This window comes from Oncorhynchus clarkii, chromosome 15, assembly GCF_045791955.1.
Source record: "Oncorhynchus clarkii lewisi isolate Uvic-CL-2024 chromosome 15, UVic_Ocla_1.0, whole genome shotgun sequence".
NCBI lineage: Eukaryota > Metazoa > Chordata > Actinopteri > Salmoniformes > Salmonidae > Oncorhynchus > Oncorhynchus clarkii.
The window spans coordinates 28,668,094-28,684,395 of NC_092161.1; the positions used below are offsets into that span (position 1 = coordinate 28,668,094).

The following is a 16,302-nucleotide window of genomic DNA, read 5'->3' on the forward strand; positions in this document are numbered from 1 at the left end:
GATTATCATTTGCTGACTGTCTTGTCTGAGTACACATTGCTACAGACAGTTATATTGATATTGAAACGAAGCGACGAAGTGTTCAAACGTGTGTGTAGTCTGTATAAACATTTTCTTATTTTGGAATAACTGTGGTTTTCGGGGCGTTTCCCACTGTCTGTCAGCAGTTTTGATAGGTTCAAATCGCGTTCTGTAATCTAGCCATTGGCTCTGGCTACTAATCTTTCCTTGACATGCAAGCCAACAACAGGGCACATAGCTAGCTAGTGCAAAGAACCACTGAAACTGAAAGTATGGATTCCACTCCGGTAAGTTGCAAATAGCCAACTGGCTTAATACTTTCACTTCTAAAGAATAACAGTTATTACTTAGATAAGTTGGTACAGTAGTAACTAACAGCTAATTGGATAACGTTAGCTAGCTATGCTAGCTATTGTACCTAGCACATTCTCCATTGTAAATTCCCGTAGCAGTAGTTCGCTTGCTAAAATGACAGTAAGCTAGCTAGCTACTGGTAGTTATCTGCATTAAGATACAAATGGCCCTGTTTAGGTTAGAATGAGCTCAAGTAAAATACCCGGACATTGATCATTTCTTTGAAGAAGTGGAGTTCAGAGTGATCATCATGTCACGTCAAAGTTTCTAACCTAGAGTAGAGGTCCTAGACTATAGCAAAGATTTTTTGTAACTAAACCAAGATTGACCACAGACTGTCGTTTACAATAGGAATAAATTAGTCAAAGTGGGCAGAGCCAAGCACGAGCTACCGATATCCTATTGGCGCGATCTAGCAGCATCTGCATATTTCCATCAGGGAACACCTCCTCTGTGAAGTGCGCGTGTGCAATAACTCATTCCAGTTGCACTCGAAACAACGCGATTAAAAAAAAAACTTTTGGAAAGGGTAAAGTCCATTCGGTTCATATCAGATTGTAGTTTTAGGTACCGAAAACTGTATTGATCCGTTGTCAGTTTAGCCTACATTTCACTGATCTTAATAGCAGAAAGCATTTTTTTATTTGTGTTCAAGGCAGCTGTCAATGATCAAGATTAGGCTACTTTTCATTGATTTTTTTTTTTATGGCGGTTTGAGCGCGGGTAGGCACTAGAAATGTCTGCAGTTTTCGATTTGGCTAAATACATATCTTTGCCAAAATTCGTCATCTTTCCCATGTCTTATTCGACTAGTAGTTGTTCTGAAATGTTTATTGCTTGCTTACATTTTACTCCCTCGGTTTAATATAACACACACATTGATTATTCATTTCGGTTGCATTTTTTATTAGTGTCCTTTGATTTCAGTTGCCTTTGTTCTATAGAAAGTATTTGACTGATGTGTGCCACAGAAAGTACTTAACTCTAGTGACAAAATTAAAGGAATTAGAAGACCGTTTTCTTGCCTGTTGAAATTCTCCCACCCCCCCTACTATTTTAGGACTGCAAGGCCTGGCACACTTCAGAATCATTTTGGTAGCTCATGTTGACCAGTAGTGTGTGCCACGGAAAGTATTTGACTCTAGCCACAAGGGGGGGTGAATTTTGGCAGGCAAGAAAATGGCCTTACTGAAATACCCCCCACCCCACCTTCTAATTTCTTTAATTTTGTCACTAGAGTCAAGTACTTTCTATAGAACAAACTTCCCGTCAGGATAGGCAACTGAAATCAAAGGACACTAATAAAAAATGCTTTCTGCTACTAAGATCAGTTAAATGTAGGCTAAACTGACAACGGAGTGAAGAGCAGAAATCTCAACTAGCAAGCAAGTCACAGCAATGAAGAATTGAGTGAGAGCTCGTTCACGTGAAGGGGGGGGGGATTTTTGGCACAACACCGGCCAGTGGGCTTCCTCTCATGAGTGGAAATGCCAAGCAGATGCTTCACATTTATACATCTGAGGAAATATCTGTATCATTGTTCTATCTGTGATTATAGTTTATTAATTGGCACTGGAAGTACAATACAGCTAGCTAGATACCAACTAAGCTAGCCAGCTATTTGAAAATACATATGAAATTGTTGTGCTTTATCAGACCTAGAAAACAAGCTTGTATGACAACACAGCATTTCCCTATAAGGATAAATCTCAAGGCTAGCTCACTTCAATCAGCTGCTGTCTTTGGTCAAACTTGCACTTTGTCGAGCCAAACAATCACTCCATTCATCAGTCACACTTCATTCAGGCATTATTGACTGAGATTGATTGACTTTGTAGGGCATCATCTGATTGTCCTGCTCGAAGGCTTTGCCCAGCCCCTTTTGTGTTCGGGCAAGAGTGCGGTTTGTGTATAGGCCCGCCTTTTGTTATGACATTTCCTGTTTGTCTCACACCCCCATGGCCTTGTGTTGCAGACTATCGGAGAGTTGTTCCATACCCTGTGTGAGATGGGCTTCAGTGAGGAGCAGATCCAGTCTGCCGTGCAGGCAGGACACTTCTCAGTGCCTGATGCAGCTGAGTGGTGAGTCCTCCCAAACCATAACCCTTAAATGGACAGGCAAAGAACTATGTCAAGACCGGTGTCGTCAATAACTGAACTGGTCAAATGGTTGTTTTTTTTCACCCATCTTTTTTTCTATGTGTTTACGGCAGGCTTTTACAAGGTGAAAATCTGAGGCACAAGCTGGTCAAAAATCCACCCCAGCCAGTTTCAACGGCATTTGCTGCATTCAACCCTCCCAAAGATGCAGGGAGCTCTTGCCCCCCAAGCACATCACACTCACAGACATCGCCCAATGACAGTAGAGGTGTGACACACCATTATGATATTTCATCAGACATTTGTTTTCCATGGTTGATTGCATACTGTAATGTAATGGTCCATTGTCTAATTGTGCACAATTGACCACTTATGGTGTCTTTTATCCATTTTGTACAAATCAGGTAACGGTCTTGTAAAACTTGGAACAGCGAGTGGCTTTGCCTTGTTTCCAGCTGCATATACAGGGGAACTGTGTACAGGACAGGACATAAGGCATAAGTTACAGTAAATTATCCAAGCCTTTTGTTTCCAAGCTAATCTCCCTCCCTCCAAAATCTACCAATAATGCTTATTTGTTATAACATAGTGATGACACTGATTACATTTCAGTATATGATGTCTTAGTGGTGCATTTGACGTATTGCCATCTTGCTCATGGAGGAGTTTTTGGAAACATCGCATGTGTAGTTTTAGTTACTCTAGGAAGTGACTTTGCAGGCTAACTTATTGCTGCCCACCCTCTCATTTAGTATCTCAAGTTGAAGGCCAACTGGGGTAGTGTAGGCTGGTGGTAGCAACTCCATTTTCGTTCTTCTTTTGTGTGTGATTTAAAAATAATCGGTTCAAGGACATCCATGTGGTGTGATAGTACCAATAATTGCTTCTATGATTGTGTAAAAAAAAGATGTAAATATTTACACGAATACTGACCTCGAAGATTGCCATTTTCCCATTCACCATAATGTGAACCTTACTTTCTGGAAACAGCCTCCAGTACTGCGTTCGACCTTGAACTACTTTGTGACTTCAATGAGAGGGGGCAGTGGCGTCAGGTAGGCTAGAGAGTTGAGACAGGAAGCGAAAGGTTACTTGTTTGAATCCCCGAGCTGGCAAGGTGGAACAATCTGAGTACGGCAGTTAACCCCCACAATAACTGCTCCCCGGGTGCCGATTTATGTGGCTGTTGATTAAGGCAGCCCCCCGCACCTCTGATTCAGAGGTTTAAATGAGGAAGGCACATTTCGGTTGAATGCATTCAGTTGTGCAACTGACTAGGTATCTATCCCCTTTCCCAGTCGTTCTCCCCTGCCTCAGACACGTTCCTCGTTTGAAATTGTAGCCTTAAATATATATTACTTAACTGAAGTTTTGGGAAAAAACGCCAACCTTCTCTGGACATAGCATAGTAGCTAGTTATTTGACTCTTTATTTCAGCAGTGACTGTTCTGTTTCTAATGTGTGTCTGAAGGCCCCTCTTTAGTCCTGGGATCCCCGCAACCCACCAGCCCATCCATAGACACCCCACCGTTGGAGTCCCGTATCAGGCAGGACAAGAGTGACTTTCAGGAGCAGCAGAGGATGCGTGTGGCCAACGAGGCCAGGAACGAGAGGAGGCAGAAGAAACAGGTCAGCAGCACCTGCCTGATGGATCAGCTGAAACACACTGAGCACACACACACCCAGCATAGCCACAGGGTATTCAACATGCTAGTCTAACATACTGCAGTGCATATTGCCTTGTGACACTATTTACACTGAAGATTGGTTTATTCATATGATTGAGACTCTATATTCACCCCTTTTGCAAAAAATTCACACTCAGACATGGCATTCTTGTGACGTGTGTGTTACCTCAGGAGCGTGAGCTGGTGCTGAAGCGTATTGCTGAGGACCGGAGGAGCTTACAGGAGAAGAAGACCCAGCCGAGCGCCCCCACTGAGACCACGCCCCCCCCTGGCAGCAGCCAAGGCCAGAGGCTGGGGGGTACGGTCCAGACTAGTGTAGACAACAACTGCATCCTCATGGTGAGACTGAGCCCTCTGGCAATGTTTACATGCAGTGCCTTCAGAAAGTATTCACACCCCTTGACTTTTTGTTACAGCCTGAATTTAAAATGGATTAAATTGAGACTTTTTTTGTCACTGGCCTACACACAATACCCCATAATGTCAGTGTATTTTTTGTTGAAATTTCTACAAATTTAATTAAAAAGGAAAAGCTGAAATGTCTTTGAGTCAATAAGTATTCAACCCCTTTGCTATGGCAAGCTTAAATAAGTTCAGGATTAAGAATGTGCTTAATAAGTTACATGGACTGTAATAATAGTGTTTAACATGATTTTTGAATGACTACCTCATCTCTGTACCCCAAACATACAATTATCTGTATGTAAGGTCCCTTAGTCGAGCATTGAATTTCAAACGTAGATTCAACCAAAAATAGGTTTTCCAATGCCTCGCAAAGAAGGGAATCTATTGGTAGATGGATAAAAAAAAAGCAGACATTGAATATAACTTTGAGAATGGTGAAGTTGTTAATTACCCAGTAACTACAAAGATACAGGTGTCCTTTCTAACTCAGTTGACAGAGCGGAAGGAAACTGCTCAGGGATTTCACCATGAAGCCAATGGTGACTTTAAAACAGTTACAGAGTTTAATGGCTGTGATAGAACTGAGGATGGATCAACAACATTGTAGTTACTCCACAATACTAGCCTAATTGACAGAATGAAAAGGAAGCCTGTACAGAATAAAAATATTCCAAAACATGCATCCTGTTTGAAATAAGGCACTAACGTAATACTACAAAAAATGTGGTCAAGCAATTCACTTTTTGTCCTGAATGCAAAGTGTTATGTTTGGGGCAAATACAAAACATTAGTATTACCACTCTCCATATTTTCAAACATAGTCGTGACTGCATGATGTTATGGGTATGCTTGTAATTGTTAAGGACTGGGGAGTTTTTCAGGATAAAAATGGAATGAAGCTAAGCACAGGCAAAATCCTATAGGAAAACCTGGTTCAGTCTGCTTTCCATCAGACGCTGGGAGATTAATTCACCTTTCATCAGTACAATAACCTTAAACACATGGCCAAATCTACACTGGAGTTACTTACCAAGAAGACAGTGAATGTTCTTGAGTGGTCAAGTTACAGTTTCGACTTAAATCTACTCAAATCTATGGCAAGACCCGAAAATGGTTGTCTAGCAATGATCAACAACCAATTTGACAGAGCTTGAAGAATTTTGAAAATAATATTGGGCAAATGTTCACAATCCAGGTGTGCAAAGCTCTTGGTGACTTACCCAGGAAGGTTCAGCTGTAATCGCTGCCAAATGTGCTTCTACAAAGTACTGACTCAGGGTTGTGAATACTTATGTAAATTCAATATTTCTGTATTTCATTCTCAATAAATTTGAGTGAGGAAAAAAATATATCTAAAAACATGTTTTCACTTTGTCATTATGGGGTATTGTGTGTAGATGGTGAGAAGAGAAATTGAATTCATTTTTTTTGTTCAGACTGTAATAACAAAATGTGGAGTAAGTCAAGTGGGTATGAATATTTTATGAAGCCACTGTATTCCTAGCAGCATAGGCAGTGCTCTAAAGTGTGACCATTTTGGTTGCATATGCTCCTAAATATTTTGCTTTACAACCAGTGCGCTTCGCTGTACTGTTGTTCCCGAGTGACTATTTTCATCATGATATGCATAGAAAATAATGGAAATCTCTTTTCAAAAGCATGTGAGTGTCGTGTTCATATTTCACAACCTCCGCAGGCTTTTGGAATTGCCTAAAGTCAATTGCATAATATCAGTCAATAGCAAAATAACGCACTTATTGATATAAGCTTACATTATAGCATGCTAAATGTTTCTGATATGTGATAAATGAGCAAATGAATAGATGAGCTGCACCTCCACGTATTTTCTCAGCCAGAGGTCAATTAACCAAAAATATGGAGATTTCGTTTAAAAAAAATCACATTGATTCATTACCAGACAAGTCACAGGATTTTGGTTTGGAGAAGCCTAGGCTATTACGCGAGTGAAGAGCAAAATAATCCACTGACGTTAGGCTACATAACATGCTTGCAACATTTTCTGATCAGTCCTGCTAATAGATGAGCAACCTAGAAAAATGTATCCAGTCTATTTAGACAGACAATGTCCATATTTTAGAATGTAAGAATAATTTGAATATCAATGCATTGGCAAGGCCTAAAAAATGTATTATTTTTAGTGTTAATCCCCTATTTAGTGGTGCTATATTAGGCCCTATATGTACAATGATTTACAATTGTATAACGTTGAGGTCCTTGAAAATTAAAATGAAGTGCTGGAGTTATGGGTCAATTTGCATATATTCACTTTTATTCCTCTTAAGTACACATGTGGAACTGCATGAAAATACATGTGTAAATGTTGATCCCTTTGCCACACATTGACTCCATTATTTATAGAAATAACCTGTTAAACAATGTAGAAGCCTAATATTCCCCCAATGACAGGTTTTTGTATCAACATTTTAGCTTTTTATACTAAACAAATGTTTTACAGGTTTCCATATTCGTTTTTATGGTACAACATGTGCTCCAGAAGTAGCTAGAATACACATAGACCCAATATAGGTTATATCTCAATCAATTAAAAACATCTTATTTTCTGGTGCTCCTTAACACCGGTGATACCAAAATGTGTTGTATTAATTTAGAGCCCTGAGCATAGGTAGACTTCTGTCTCGATTGTTGACTTGAGAGCACCCCTATTAGTTGATTGAAGAGGCGTGCATGAAATGTGTAGCCTAGTTAGATGGAGATATAATGGAGGTTTCACCCTCTGTGTCTCTCCCTGTAGATCCGGCTACCCTCTGGGGAGTCCATGCGGGAGCGCTTCCCCGCCGACGCCCCTCTGCGCAGCGTGATGGAGCACATCTCCGGGCGCTACCCCTCCCTGGCCTCCTTTTCGCTCCTCCAGGGGTTCTCACGGAAACGCTTTGGGGATGCGGAGCTGGCTTGCTCCCTGCGCTCCCTGGGCCTCACGCCCAACGCCGCCCTCTGTATCCAGACCACGCCCCCAGAGACACCCCAGGATCCGGCCAGCCCAGCTGATCGCCTCTTATTGGGTCAGGAGGAGGTGGTAGTTGCACCCCCTGCGCTTCCCCAGCCACAGCAGCCCCAGATACCAGAGCTGGAGGAGGAAGGGATGGAGGATCCCGCTCGGCCCCCACCTCTGCCTCACCAGCTGTGGGAAGAAGCAGTGGGATACGCAGGCATCCCTGGTGTTGGCCCCCCAATGACCGGACCTTCTCACTCCTGGGGTAAGATTCACGTCTGGCGTATGAAGTCCTCATTCACAATGTATTTGATGTATTTTCAAATATCAAAGTTGATGACTTGTTGGGTGTTTTACCTTCAGAAATGTATTTTCTTGGAGTATAAATGTAACACTGTTTAATTGCCTTACTCACGCAGGCTATTGCATTATGGACCCATTTAGTTTGAGGCATCACTTTGTGAGGACACCATAACACCATTACAGGCACTAAGTTTCATTCAGGCATTCTTTGGGTCAGCTGAATGTGAATTGTTCACTCCGGGCACAGTTTCTCCTAGGTACAGATCTAGGATCAGCTTCCTCTCCCCAATCCTAACCTTAACCGTAAGTGGGAACAATGTGAAACTGACCCAAGATCAGCGTCTAGGTACCACTTCATCCTACTCCAAAGTGTTCATGCAGTTTTTCCCTGACAGGACGGGGCCAGAAGCTGAATCCTGGTGATGCAGAGGAGGCTGCCAGCTCAGACGATGAAGAGATGCCAGAGGGGGGTAGAGAGCCGTACTTCCTCCTCAATGGTACAACAACCTCTGTTTGGAATTTTCTTTTATCCTTCCTTCCTTCCTCTGTGTCTCCCTGGTTTTTCCTCTGAACACCTTGTTCTTTACAGTCCAATAAAGATGAGCCCTCTCTCTGTGTCAGTGGTTAGACAAATGGCTTTGAACTTGATGAGCACTGCAGCCCCATTTGCAGTAGGATTTAACCTACTGTCCCCTGGGAATATCGATTTTTTTTTTTTTTTTTTTTTACGGCAGGTTACTGCAGAAGTAGTTGGAAGTGAACCAGTGTGTGTAGAAATCCATTGAACTAACCTGCCATGGCTGCGGTCAGGATAGTGAGCCAACTGGCCCAGTGATGGTGTTTGATATCTCCTCACTGACCATGAGAAAGCTGCTTTGATTGGGGAATAGCAGATGAATGTGCCCAACTTTCCAATTTATGCAAGTTTGCGCTGCACTCACTCGTGCCAAAATTAGTCAGTTTCTCTGAGTATTCAAGCTCTGAGGTACAGACAGTAATCCAAGTGTTACACTTCATGTGAAGGTCATTGCCGGGGATTGCTTTTACAGCCAAACAGGAAGCTAAAACGGAAGAAGTGGAACATTGTGATTAGAGAGAGCGATGTTGTTGATGAGAGGCATGTGATATGTCTCAGACATGCATTCAGATGGTTAAATAGCTTGGATATTTGTCTGAAATACACTATATATATATACAAAGTATGTGGACATCCCTTCAAATTAGTGGATTTGGCTATTTCAGCCACACCCGTTGCTGACAGGTGTATAAAATCGAGCACACAGCCTTGCAATCTCCATAGACGAACATTGGCAGTAAAATGGCCTTATTGAGGAGCTCAGTGACTTTCAACGTGGCATGTGCTGTTATTGTGAAGTGGAAACCTCTAGGAGCAACAATGGCTCAGCCGTGAGGTGGTAGGCCACACGAGCTCATAGAACGTGACTGCCGGGTGCTGAAGCGTGTAGTGCGTAACAATCGCCTGTCCTCAGTTGCAACGCTCACTACTGAGTTTCAAACTGCCTCTGGAAGCACGTCAGCACAATAACTGTTTGTCAGGAGCTTCGTGAAATGGGTTTCCATGCCCGAGCAGCCGCACACATGCCTAAGGTCACCATGCGCAATGCCAAGCGTTGGCTGGAGTGGTGTAAAGCACCATTGAACTCTGGAGCAGTGGAAATGCGTTCTCTGGAGTAATGAATCACGCTTCACCATCTAGCAGTCCAAATCTGGGTTTGGCGAATGCCAGGTAGTGCCAACTGTAAAGTTTGGTGGAGGAGGAATAATGGTCTAGGGCTGTTTTTCATGGTTCGGGCGAGGCCTCTTAGTTCCAGTGAAGGGAATCTTAACGCGACAGCATACAATGACATTCCAGACGATTCTGTGCATCCAACTTTGTGGCAACAGTTTGGGGAAGACCCTTCCCTGTTTCAACATGACAATGCCCCTGTGCACAAAGCGAGGTCCATACAGAAATGGTTTGTTGAGATCGGCGTGTAAGAACTTGACTGGCCTGCACAGAGCCCTGACCTCAACCCCATCAAAAACCTTTGGGATAAATTGGAATGCCGACTGCGAGCCAGGCATAATCGCCCAACATCATTGCCTGACCTGACTAAGGCTCTTGTGGCTGAATGGAAGCAAGTCCCCGCAGCAATGTTCCAACATCTAGTGGAACGCCTTCCCAGAAGAGTGGAGGCTGTTATAGCAGAAAACGGGGAACCAACTCCGCATTAATGCCCATGATTTTGGAATGAGATGTTTGACGAGTCCACATTCTTTTGGTCATGTAGTGTAATTCAAGATGTATGGCTTCTAGAATTAATACAGATTTAAATTGAGTATCCTAAAGGCCTAACCCATGGTTAACCCCAGCAGGTATGCCCCGATTACCCTTCTTCCCTGAGAACCGGCTGCGTGGAGGGCTGGAGCCCAGACACCACTGGCCAGACCAGGGCAACAGACTTAGGTGAGTGCCCAGCCTAAACCAGCCTATATCATGACCATGCCCTCCACTTTAAAGCAATGTCTTTTTTTGTAACGTGATTTCAATTTCATTTAACATTTGATACTGTCCAGGATCTAAACTCAGCAGAAAAAAAGAAACGTCCCTTTTTCAGGACATTGTCTTTCAAAGATAATTCGTAAAAATCCAAATATCTTCACAGATATTCATTGTAAAGGGTTTAAACACTGTTTTCCCATGCTTGTTCAATGAACCATAAACAATGAATGAACATGCACCTGTGGAACTTGTTCAGTTTATGTCTCAGTTGTTTAATATTATGCTCATACAAATATTTACACATGTTAAGTTTGCTGAAAATAAACACAGTTGACAGTGAGTGGACCTTTCTTTTTTTTTGCTGAGTTTATAACCCTAAACAGAATTTACATCTGAAAAAATATTTGTAGGATTATTCAAATTGAAATGAAATGTTGAAAGTGGATTCTTTTTCAATGTTTAGTTCTGATCAGCACTGCAACACCTTTATTATAAACTTGAATGTGTAGAAGTGTGCCAGTTTGCTAATGGTCAAACATAAGAGGTGACTTGATGTGTTGGCATGCAAACTTCGGACTTGGCATGTAGCCTTGATGGCATGCAGCCTGAGAAGGGGCTCAGGACCAAAACTTGCTCTGTAAATACATGAATTTTGAATGCAGCAGAGTTCTCCACATTATAGCCAGAGTGTGAACTTGCACACTCCTCGTCATTGATTTAAAGCATTGGCTTGGAGTAAGTTTCCACCATTGTTAAATCCATGACGGGAAGTGTGCACAAGGGTGGAGAATCGGGAAGCTTTTCTTATCTTTAATCAGTTGACTAGATGTCACACATGGTTGTGTCTCTCCCAGGGAGGGAGTGGCAGAGGACCCAGCAGTGGAGCCAGAAGAGGCTGCAGGTTGTGTGGTGCCGGGGGCAGCGGGCCAGGCTGCAGTAGAGCGCCTCCAGAGAGCTGCCCAGGATGACCCCCAGGCCACTCAGGCTCACCCATCCCCCCCCAAGAAACCCTTCAGGACGCCCAGCGTCCCCTCTCTCTGTGCAATGGCCACACGGGCCACAGTCAACCTCATGACAGGTCAGATAACAACTTTAAAGTCCAACACTGTTATTTGCACACAAATAAAGGTTGAAAGGCCTCACTTCTTGCCGACTGTTTTTCCAACCATCTCATCTCAGAAATTGTCAGAATTGTACATACATTGGTTGTGGTTTATTGCAATTGTGTAAAAAATTCAAGATCACAGAAATTAATGTCTGGAAAGCTGCTTTGACAACTTCTTTCTTTCTCTCCTTCGTTCCTCCTCTCTCAGCTCCCAGCATGCAGTACAGCAGCAGTCTGTCGTGTCTGACCCCTGAACTGGCCGAGCTCCTGCTCAGTCACATGTCCCGCGAGAGGCTCCTTCGCCCGCGCACCCTGGAACTCTTTTTCGGCTGCCCGATGCAGAAGTTTGTCCTCAACTGCTACCCGTACTCCACCAACGAGCTGCTCCGGCAGCTACGGGCCTTCACTGCACTGAAACACCTGAGCCTGGTCAACTCTCCTCTCATCACAGGTATACCTTTACCTTGACAGCATTTGTGCTCACTGAGTATGCGTCCCAAATGGCAACCCATTCCATATAAAGTGCACTACTTTTGACCAGAGCCCTATTTCAACACTATTATTAGCGCCATTTGAATGTCAAGTTAAGAAAGAAAGTTACAAAAATAAAGGAATATAGATGCATTGGTAAGCTATCACTTTAAGCATGTGGCTGGTTATCTTTGCAGCTTGTGGCTATGATAGTGATGGTTGCTATCTCTTTGTCTTCCCGTTGTCCAGACGCAGGCCTCTCTGTGCTGTGCAGCCTACTGAAACTGCAGCACCTGAACCTGGCCTCATGTAGCAAGCTAACAGACTCCTGTCTGCAACACATCACAGGTGAGGTTCTTCTCTAATTCTGGGTTGTATTCACTAGGCACCAAACAAAAGATAACTGACTGAAACAGGAAGGGACTATACCTGAACTTGCCCAATAAGTAACGTTTGTTTTGGTTTTCTGTTGCAAAACGTTTTGCTATGGTGTGCACTAATAAAAATGACCCTGGCTACAGCATAGAATGGCTGTGGATGAATTACGTTTTTCATGCTTGGTAAGCAGTCTTGTGAATATACAGTGCATTCGGAAAGTATTCAGACCCCTTCAATTTTTCCACATTTTGTTACGTTACAGCCTTATTCTAAATGGATTAAAACAATTAGAATCCTCATCAATCTGCACACAATACCCTATAATGACAAAGCAAAAACAGGTTTTTAGACATTTTTGCACATTTGATAAAAAATCTAAAACTGAAATATCACATTTACATAAGTATTCAGACCCTTTACTCAGTACTTTGTTAAAGCACCTTTGGCAGAGATTACAGCCTCGAGTCTTCTTGGGTATGACGCTACAAGCTTGGTACACCTGTATTTGGGGAGTTCCTCCATTCTTCTCTGCAGATCCTCTCAAGCTCTGTCAGGTTGGATGGGAAGCGGCGCTGCACAGCTATTTTCTCTCCAGAGATGTTAGATCGGGTTCAAGTCCGGGCTCTGGCTGGGCCACTCAAGAACATTCAGAGACTTGTCCCGAAGCCACTCCTGCCTTGTCTTGGCTGTGTTCTTAGGGTCGTTGTCCTGTGGAAGGTGAACCTTTGCCCCAGTCTGAGGTCCTGAGTGCTCTGGAGCAGGTTTTCATCAAGGATCTCGCTGTACTTTGCTCCGTTCATCTTTCCCTCGATCCTGACTAGTCTCCCAGTCCCTGCTGCTGAAAAACATCCCCACAGTATGATGCTGCTGCCACCACCATGCTTCACCCTTTGGGATCGTGCCAGGTTTCCTCCAGACGTGACGCTTGGCATTCAGGCCAAAGAGTTCAATCTTGGTTTCATTAGAGGGGAAGTGTTTTTTATTTTTTATCAATTTGCAAACATTTCTAAAAACCTGTTTTCATTTTGCCATTATGGGGTATTGATGAGAATAACAAATATATATCAATTTTAGAATAAGGCTGTAATGTAACAAAATGTGGTAAAGGGAAGGGGCCTGAATAGTTTCAGAATGCACTGTAGGTCAGAAGACCTTGAAAAAGAAAGGGGTAACTTTGTAAAGCTGAAGCCTGCTATGACTCCTTGCGGGAACACTAGGTCAAGCCTTTTAAACCGATTTTAAAGGTTAAAAATTGAAAACAGGAATACCTTATTTGCGTAAGTATTCAGACCCTTTGCTATGAGACTCAAAATTGAGTTTAGGCGCATCCTGTTTCCATGAATCATCCTTGATATGTTTCTACAACTTGGAGTCCACCTGTGGTAAATTCAATTGATTGGACATGGTTTGGAAAAGCACACACCTGTCTATATAAGGTCCCACAGTTGACAGTGCATGTCAGAGCAAAAACCAAGCCATGAAGTCTAAGTAACTGTCCATAGAGCTCCGAGACATGATTGTGTCGAGGCACAGATCTGGGGAAGGGTACCACATTTTTTTTGCAGCATTGAAGGGCCCCAAGAACACAGTGGCCACCATTATTCTTAAATGGAAGAAGTTTGGAACCACCAAGACTCTTCCTAGAGCTGGCCGCCCGGCTAAACTGAGCAACGGGGGGGGGGGGACTAGGTCAGGGAGGTGACCAAGAACCAGATGGTCAATCTGACAGCGCTCTAGAGTTCCTCTGTGGAGACAGGAGAACCTTCCAGAAGGACAACCATCTCTGCAGCAGTCCACCAACTGGCCTTTATGGTAGAGTGGCCAGACGGAAGCCACTCCTCAGTAAAAGTGCTGTGGGGATGTTTTTCAGCGGTAGGGACCAGGAGACTAGTCAGGATCGAGGGAAAGATGAACGGAGCAAAGTACAGAGAGATGTGCCAAGCTTGTAACGTCATACTCAAGAAGACTCAAGGCTGTAATCGCTGCCAAAGGTGCTTCAACAAAGTAGGGTTTGAATACTTATGCAAATGTAATACTTCATTTGCTAACATTTCCCAAAAATTATGGGATATTATGTGTAGATTGATGAGGGGGAAAAGCTATATAATCAATTTTAGAAAAAGGCTGTAACGTAACAAAATGTTGAAAAAGTCAAGGGGTCTGAATACTTTCCGAAAGCATGATATGGGAGCATAATATGGAAAGAGTGGCGCTTCAACTTGGTAAAAATTATTGAAATCATAATTACGGATAAATGTGTCAACCATTTCACCAACTTGAAAGGAGGACTAAGATAAAAAAAAATAAAAAATCTCACTCCGCACCCTTTGTGTCTGAAAGGCTTGAAGAGCCTGTCTTTCCTGTCGCTAGACCAGACCAAAGTAAGCGATGTAGGGATGGTGCTGTACCTGCAGTCTGCTCCTTCGACACTCACCCAGCTTAGTCTGAACCAGACCTCTATCACGGAGGCCACCCTGGCAGCGCTGCCCGCCTGTGTGCCCCAGCTACGACTGCTCAGCATCAAACACACTAAGGTAGCTCACTCTTGCGCTCCTACAAGCACACAAACATGACAACACACCCAACCACAATATCCTGAGCCCAATTTGAGATTTAGGTCTACTTTGACCCCTTCCTCCCTCGTCTGTCAGGTGAGTGACGTGTCGGCCCTGGCTGAGCTTCCCAGCCTGCAGACCCTCTACCTGGACGGCACGGCGGTGAGGGAGGGCTCTCTGGAGCACCTGGCCACCCACTCCGCCCTCTCTGCCCTCAGCGTGGCTGGCATCTCCGTCGCTGATGGCAACAACATTCTCCAGATCATCTCAGGTGAGCTGCACATTGTATGTGTGTGTACAGCAGGAGTACTCACATCTGAGAGAAGGAGAGGGAGGGAGACTGTGTACAGCAGGAGTACTCACATCTGAGAGAAGGAGAGGGAGGGAGACTGTGTACAGCAGGAGTTTTCAAATCAGGGCCTCAAGGTCTGCAGTACTGCTGTTTGATTGACTTAAAGTAATTGATTTTCCAGAGTTCATTCTCCCTGTTTTCTCAGGTCCCTGATTAGAGGGGAAGATTACTGCAGATGTTAATGTTGTGTATGGCTCACAGTATATAGTTCAATGTGTTTACTAAAGTACTACGTCTGTTTTGGCTTGTTCATCCCAGGTCTCCGGCTGACCCAGCTGACCCTGCCTGGACGCCACTCGGTGACGGACGCCGGCCTGGCCTTCCTCTCCAGACTGTCCCTGCTGTCCGAGCTGGACCTAACTGACTACACATACGTCACCGACCAGGGGGTCACCCAGCTGGCTACCATGACCAGGTCAGCTCACTCTCTCATAACTATTATCCTCTCCTGGTGTCAATATACACGCTTGTCATGATAGACTGGCACTCAGTGGTCACCAACCTCTGTCTTGTGGAGCTATACAATGATTTCAACTAATCATTTAGACTAACTGGTTGTGTTCGTGGTGAGCTTGAACAAAGATCTGCACACTATTGCTCACATGGACTAGAATTGGTGGTCACTTCTCTAGTTGATTCACCAGCGTCCTCCAGTGTTGACATTGCAGTGAATGAAGAAATGCTGGGCTGTATTCATTAGGGACCAAACAGAAGAAAACGGACTGAGACACAGAGGGACTACCTGAATTACCTGTTCAATAACAAACGCTAATTTTTGTTTTCTGTTGCAAATCGTTTTGCTACGATGAGCACTAATGTATACGACCCTGATAGAAATGTCCCCCTCTCCTGTCTCCAGGCTGAAGAGGCTGTCACTCAGCAACACGCAGGTGACGGACGCCGGGCTGCCCTCCCTGCGCTGTCTGCAGGAGCTGCTGGAGCTGTGTCTGGACCGCACGGCCGTCACCAGCCGAGGAGTGGCCGCCCTCGTCACCGGTCTGCCACACCTGCAGGTACAGAGCATGCATGAAACCCCAAAGACAACTATTGTGTCAGTGGATAGAACTCTGCAAATAAGTTATAGGTCAGCTAGGGC

At 43.9% G+C, this 16,302-nt stretch overlaps 1 protein-coding gene across 2 annotated transcripts in view; it reads left to right on the forward strand.

Annotated features, from left to right (window-relative positions):
- Positions 1 to 16,302, forward strand: part of LOC139367151 (uncharacterized) — a 19,776-nt gene continuing 3,474 nt past the window's right edge. Inside the window, exons 1-15 of one of the 2 annotated variants that reach the window (XM_071105261.1) lie at positions 1 to 308; positions 2,351 to 2,457; positions 2,589 to 2,743; positions 3,947 to 4,104; positions 4,335 to 4,502; positions 7,342 to 7,804; positions 8,238 to 8,339; positions 10,219 to 10,309; positions 11,200 to 11,423; positions 11,659 to 11,901; positions 12,171 to 12,269; positions 14,640 to 14,833; positions 14,951 to 15,125; positions 15,465 to 15,621; positions 16,066 to 16,219. In XM_071105261.1, coding sequence (XP_070961362.1) covers positions 294 to 308; positions 2,351 to 2,457; positions 2,589 to 2,743; positions 3,947 to 4,104; positions 4,335 to 4,502; positions 7,342 to 7,804; positions 8,238 to 8,339; positions 10,219 to 10,309; positions 11,200 to 11,423; positions 11,659 to 11,901; positions 12,171 to 12,269; positions 14,640 to 14,833; positions 14,951 to 15,125; positions 15,465 to 15,621; positions 16,066 to 16,219 — 2,505 coding nt within the window. In that variant the 5' untranslated portion in view covers positions 1 to 293. Of the gene's footprint in view, positions 309 to 2,350; positions 2,458 to 2,588; positions 2,744 to 3,946; positions 4,105 to 4,334; positions 4,503 to 7,341; positions 7,805 to 8,237; positions 8,340 to 10,215; positions 10,310 to 11,199; positions 11,424 to 11,658; positions 11,902 to 12,170; positions 12,270 to 14,639; positions 14,834 to 14,950; positions 15,126 to 15,464; positions 15,622 to 16,065; positions 16,220 to 16,302 lie in introns of both variants that reach the window. The other variant, XM_071105260.1, reaches the window with a different exon arrangement.